Source organism: Melospiza georgiana, chromosome 6 (assembly GCF_028018845.1).
Source record: "Melospiza georgiana isolate bMelGeo1 chromosome 6, bMelGeo1.pri, whole genome shotgun sequence".
Classification (NCBI taxonomy): domain Eukaryota; kingdom Metazoa; phylum Chordata; class Aves; order Passeriformes; family Passerellidae; genus Melospiza; species Melospiza georgiana.
In genome coordinates this window covers 23665541-23672010 of record NC_080435.1, presented here as the reverse complement: position 1 = coordinate 23672010, position 6470 = coordinate 23665541, and the positions used below count along the sequence as shown (strand labels likewise).

At 44.2% G+C, this 6470-nt stretch overlaps 1 protein-coding gene across 1 annotated transcript; it reads left to right on the top strand.

Annotated features, from left to right (window-relative positions):
• The first annotated feature begins 4179 nt into the window (after positions 1 to 4179).
• FADD (Fas associated via death domain) lies at positions 4180 to 6470 on the top strand. The gene is made up of 2 exons (XM_058026330.1): positions 4180 to 4603; positions 5529 to 6470. The coding sequence occupies exons 1-2, from the start codon at positions 4243 to 4245 to the stop codon at positions 5795 to 5797; spliced, it is 630 nt and encodes a 209-aa protein (XP_057882313.1). The 5' UTR covers positions 4180 to 4242; the 3' UTR covers positions 5798 to 6470.

The window sequence follows — 6470 nt, the reverse complement described above, 5'->3', positions numbered from 1 at the left end:
CTCAACCCATAATAATTTGACATTTCTTACGGGCCCTTTTGTCAGGGACAGTTTTCTCCTAAGATCCTCAGTCTCTTCACAAACGAGTTTCTTTATCAGAGCACTTCTTTCTAGACTGGATGTTATAGCAACAGAGGGGTGATAGCTGACAAAATAAACATGTACAGATCAATTCATTCACAAAAGAAAATACAGAAACAGTTTTCTCTTTGCTGAAAATGTGCATTTTAGGGTTTTGCAAAAAATGGGTGAGAGGCATTGGATAAGTACACTAAGAAATTTTATGGAAATCAGTTTATTCAGCATAGGAGTAAAAAAGCAGGAAGCAAACTAAAAACCTCTTGTAGCTCAATTCTGCTAGTAGGGACAGGGTTGAGTTTTTATGCAAAATCTCCTCTTATCTCGAAGCCAGCGAATAAAAAAGGAGAGGTCATTAATTCCCTTGGAAGACAAGAGCAGGTATATTAAAAGAAGTGTACAATCACCTGGGCCTCAAAAGAGAAACAGTTCCTCAGCGCTGTCTGTGCCAAGGTGTTTGCCCAACCTGTCTCTCAGAATTCTCAGGATAAGGATTTTAAGTCCCCCTGGAATATGTACTACTGCATTGCATGGGAAATAAAGAAATTATCAAAGCTGCTTCACTTGAAAACACAGCAGCTCCCAAACGCTCCAGTTTCTCTGCACCAGCAGAATGTTGCTTGCCTTGGCTGGAAACCGGGAAGGCTCTTCCCGAGTTTCCACACCAACACGCCTCAGGACAGCCCCGCACTTGGCCATTTGTGCAGTCCCTGGATGGGTGGCGTTGCCGGGATGTCCTGGCGACTGACACCTCCCCGAGGGCTCTGCTGAAATCAATCTTTCCCCGCTCTCTTTGCCCTGCTCCTCCAGCAAGGACCGTGAAGTCAAAGCTAAGTCCGAGGCACTCCCAGGCTTCGAGCTCCCTCTGCAGTATTTTGCAAGGACTCATCTTGCCTCGAGAAACCTGAGAAATTTGGTTGGGAACCGGATCATTCACAGCACTTAAATTTCTGGGAAACTTCCACTGAAATCCGAGCTACTCCAATTAATCATTTCTATTAAGTTTTATTCTGACACAGAAGTGCTTACAATCTGTTAGGCTCACCTAATATTTCCTTTGCCAAAACCCCACAAACTGCTTCCAAAGGAAATCACTGGAATAAAGCAATTTATTGCTTGGGGTATTTTCATCGGTGAATGCATCCAAGTCAGGTTCAGACAGAATAAAAGACCCTGCTCAATCACTCTGCCTTCCCATAGGAGTGAGTTTAAAAGCATTTAAGAGTCTTAATTAAACATAGATTTGTGTCTTTCAGTTTCACTTTTGTTACTAACTTAGACACCTTTGGAATTACATAAATGTGCAGTGTCACTTTCACAGTGCTGAATCTGACCACCAGGTTTGGATGAACTCATTAAAACCTCAGTTGATGTTGTCTTCAATTGCATGTCAGGATATAGAGAATAAAGGTATAAATTGTGCTGATTTGGACTTCCCTCTCACAGATTTGTCTCTGAATTTGGCTGGTTGCCATCACCAGGTGCCATATGATTTGGTCCCTGCTGTTTTGTAGAGTTACCTTTGCTGGCAAAATTTAAAAGGAATTTTATTTAACTGGATTTTATACTTCTTATACCATTACAAGGGTTACTCCTGCTTCATTAATTAATGTTCACACAGCAAATACATTTCTCCTATGCTACCCTTTTTGCTAATGACTTTCCTTGAGTTTAAAGTATATTCAGGGCAGCAAAAAAAAAAAAAAAAAGCACCTCTTAAATCAGGCACATCTTGTCCCAGCTCAGATTCACAGTGGCAATTCCTCTCACTCTTTCCTTTACCACGAGACCCTGTAACAAGTTAATTCCCTCTAGTCTGCAGCATTTAGGGAATAAACAAAAATATCTAGTGGGTTTATCTAAGGAGGGCTTGTGCCTGTGGGAGTTTTAGAAATGTTTTGGGGGTTTGGTCTTCACATTGGAATGTGTGAGTGGAGACTGAAATGAGGAAGATGATAGTGTTTGAGTCCATTTATCAGTCAGAAACCTTTCTATAATGAGAGAACATAGGTCTGTGAGTGTGCTGTAAGAATAATAAATTAAAGTGTGCTGGAAACAACTTAGGAACGGCGTAACTTGGGGAATCAACATGCCAGTGCTCACAGAAGGAACAAGAAAAATTTCTGAACTATCTACATGTGCTGAGAAGAAAAGCCAAAAGGCACCTACAAAACAATGGAGTGAACTTGACCTTTCCCATTTAAGAAAAGTTCACAACCTTTCACCTTGTGTAAGAGTCACCTCTAAAATACAGGGACTTAACATTTGCCCCATTTCTTGCCTTTTAAAGGTCAGGAGGTGCTTTGTGTCACAATTAATCTTGGTGAGGAACAAAGGCCAGGCTGCATGTCCTGTGCTTCCAGGGAAAGGCTGAGGGTCTCTGGGGGCAGCAGGGGCACACAGGGAGGGCAGAAAGGAATTCCTGGGCAGCTGTCAGGCAGGGAAGCCATGGGAATGGCATCTCTTTGGGGGCAGGGCTCTGCTGGGACCTTTCTTGCTCTTGGTGGAGAAAACCGTTTATAGAACCATAGAACCATGGAACAATTAAGGCTGGAAAAGAACTCTAAGATTATTGAGTCCTTTAAGCCATCACTGCCAAGTCCTCTACCACGTCTCAAAGCACCACATCTGTACATCTTTTAAATCTCTCCCTGGATGGTGACTCCACCACTTCCCCACGGCAGCTTGTTCCAATGCCTGTCCAACCTTTCAGTGAAGAAATGTCTCCTAATACCCCACCTAAACCTCCTCTGGTGATTTTCTTCTTGTCCAGCCCCTTTTCCTTGGGAAAAGTGACCAAGTCCCTCCTGTCTCCATGCTCATCTCAGTGAGCCAGAAGGTAGCCCCTGAGCTTCCTCATGCCCAGGCTGAACCTTTCATCCTTGTGCTGCTTTTCTTTCCACCTTAAAAAAAAAAAAAACCAAAAAAAAAAAAAAAAAAAAAAAACAAAACAAAACAAAAAAAAAAAAAAACCCAACACCGAGATTAAGTCTTATAGGGGTAGGTGTTCACAAAAAGTCCAATTATTCAATATTAACCAGGAAATCTACAGGTGTGGGTTCCTGGATTCAGGAAGGTCATTGAGGGACTGGAGCATGTCCAGGGAAGGGAATGGATCTGGGGAAGGGTCTGGAGTACCAGGAGAGGCTGAGGGAGCTGGGAAAGGGGCTCGGCCTGCAGAAAAGGAGGCTTGGGGGAACCTTCTGGCTCTGCACAATTCCCTGACAGGAGAAGGCAGCTAGGGAAGGTCAGGCTCTGCTTCCAGGGAACAAGTGGCAGGACAAGAAGACACAGTCTAAGCTGCACCAGGAGAGCTTTAGGTTGGATATTAGGCAGAATTCCTTTGCAGAAAAGGTGATCAGACATTGGAATGGCCTGCCCAGAGAGGTGGAGTCACCGTTCCTGGAAGAAGTTTCTTCTGATAAGAGGGCAATAAATTCTTTTTCTCTGAAAGAGGCAGGTGTCCTGTGGCTGCTATCTCACTGCAAGTCCTTTCTTAAAAAAAAAAAAAAGTATCCTACATAGCACGGTTTCTATTTTAACATTTTTTATAACCTAAAACTATATTTAACACACTACTTAAGAGAATTAATACAGCATTACTTTCTAACACAACATATGTAATATTCATTTTAATATTCGCGAAAAGCCAAGCATAAAATACGTGCATTTTTCACACTCTGATTCAGTGATTCTGTGATTCAGTGGTTCTGTGACTGTGATTCTGTGACTCTGCGATTCTGTGACTCTGACTCTGTAACTCTGGTTCTGTGATTCAGTGATTCTTTGATTCTGTGACTCTGGTTCTGTGATTTTGTGACCTGGCCACGGCTGAGGCGCTGAGGCACCGGGGCTTCTCCTGAAGCACGACACCGGCCGCACTGAGCTCGGCTCCAACACACGCTCTGCATTCAGCAGCACCAAAGAAGCCGGTTCGCCTCGGGAGGGGTTCGGGGCAGAGAGTCCCCAACCTCAGCTGAGGCGGCGGCGGCGGCGACAGAGCGCACGCCCTCCCTCAGGGGCGGCGGCGCGGCCGCCATCTTGGGGCGGGAAAGCCGCGGGTGACGTGAGTTCCGGCCGCCGCTCGGGTCCGCTGGGGTTGGTACCGTGCCGTCCCTGCGGTGTCTCTCCGTGTTCCCGAGAGGTCGCCCCGCGCGTACAGCAATGGATTTCCACTTCAGAGGGCTGGGACAGGACGCCGAAGTCCCCCCCGCGGGCCGCGGCGCCCTGGATCCTTTCCAGAGCCTGCTGTTCTCCGTTTCCTCGGAGCTGTCGGCCAAGGAGGTGAAGGACCTGACGTTCCTCTGCCGCGACAAAGTCCCGAAGGGAAAGAGTGAGGCGGTGCGAGTCGGCCTGGATCTCTTCAGCACCCTGAGGGAGCGGGGGCACATCGCGCCCGACGATCTGGAGTTCCTGAAACAGCTGCTGCGGAAAATCAGCAGGGTCGACCTGCTGGCACTGGTGGAGCAGTTCGAACAGGGGGAACTTCAGGCCCCTGAGGATCAGCCAGATGAGCATGAAAAAGGTAGGTGGATTATTTTCTACAGAGGGTTTTGGTTTTTTTTAATATAGTTATATCCCCGTGTGAAAAACGCCAATCACTTGTTTTTAAAATTTTAAAAGTTTAATAGTAATAAAATGGTTTTTAAAATAGTAATACAATTAGAGTAATAATAATTTGGACAATTTGAATTAGGATAGTACGAGACAATAGAGACGAAGAGTTATGGACAGTCCAGGTACCTTCTTCTGGGCAGCACGAGCCCGAAAAAGGACCCACGGTAACAAAGGATTAACCCTTAAAACAACAGCCTGTTGCATATTCACGCACTTCATACATGATGCATAAACTCCATTCAAACACAGGATTCCCTCTGGTCATCATCAACTTCTTCCTCTGAATCCTAACAGCGCCTTCGAGGCGGGAAAAAGTTTGTTTCTTCTGATAATGGGGCAATAAATTCTATTTCTCTGAAAGATTCAGGTGTCCTGTGGCTGCTATCTCGCTGTGAGTCCTTTCTTTAAAAAAAAATCCTACATAGCACAGTTTCTATTTTAACATTTTTTATAATCTAAAACTATATTTAACACACTACTAAGAGAATTAATACAGCATTACTTTCTAACACAACACATATAATATTCATTTTAATATTTGCAAAAACCCAGTCATAAAATACACATTTTTCACACCTGCATATATCACTCCCCAGCAATCCCAGTAAACGAGTACACAAATGTCTTTCAGGGTGGAACTTCCCCCCCTCTTTTTTATCTTTCTTTTATCTTTTGGGATTCCAAGTCTATCCAGTGGCTTCTGTAGAACTCTCAGTATGTGCAGTGCAACAGGAGTAGTGGCGTTTTGCTGTAATAGAACCAACAACTTCTCAATGTTTTCTGGAGTTTCTTAGTAAGTGCATGGCTGACTTGACATGCTTCTGCTGTTTCAGGTCTCCTGCAGGTAGCTTTTGGTGTCATTCATGACAATGTTGGGAGGGACTGGAAGAAGCTGATGCGAGAACTCGGGCTGCCAGACGTGAAGCTGGACAAGGTGGAGGTGGCCTATCGATACGACCTGGGGGAAATGGTTTTTCAGGCACTTCGGGAGTGGCAGAAGTGGAAGGGGAAGGATGCAAAGGTGGCTGACTTAATAAGAGCCCTCCAGGCCTGCAACCTGAGATTGGTGGCAGACCTGATTGAAGAGAGGCTCTACGGGTGAACAGTGGAACCAAATGAAAACAGTGTAAAACTATGAATGAAAAAAGTCAGTGCCTTCTTCTCTTCTGAACCAAATTAACTATCACTGGCTGCCACTTATTTGTGCCTTAATAAGTTAATTTGTGCTCAGGTGAAACAGACATGGAAACAGATTCCTTTCATAGAGCACTTTGTACTTTGATGCTTATTTCAAGATATTTTAGCTTTCAGAAGATCTGAACTCCCATTATATAGAAATTCTCACGCTTTTGTTCTGCCACTCACCTGAAAAATTTGCTTTGCTGCAGACACTTTTCAGATGCATCTCCACTGGAAATACATCCATGGCACACTTCTGAAACAACTGGAATTTAAAATTTCATGGAGATGTTGGATTATTTTTTTTTATAATGGCCTATTATGAATACAGTGTGAAAGGGAGAAAGAGTAAAGGTTTCAGCTGGGTGCTGGCTTTTCTTTTGGAGTAGCAAAAAATAATATCTTAGGAAATTTGTCAGATATATTTGCTCTCCATGAAAGTATATTAAGACAACTGTAACCTCAGCCTGCAGTGCAAGAGGGACACTAATTATTGTGGTGGCTTTCTTGGGAAAAACATGCCTGGATTTGAAATGGAAGTCAAATGTCTGCACCAAGTGCCTTCAGCATCCTGAAGTTCTCCTGAAACTGTCCAA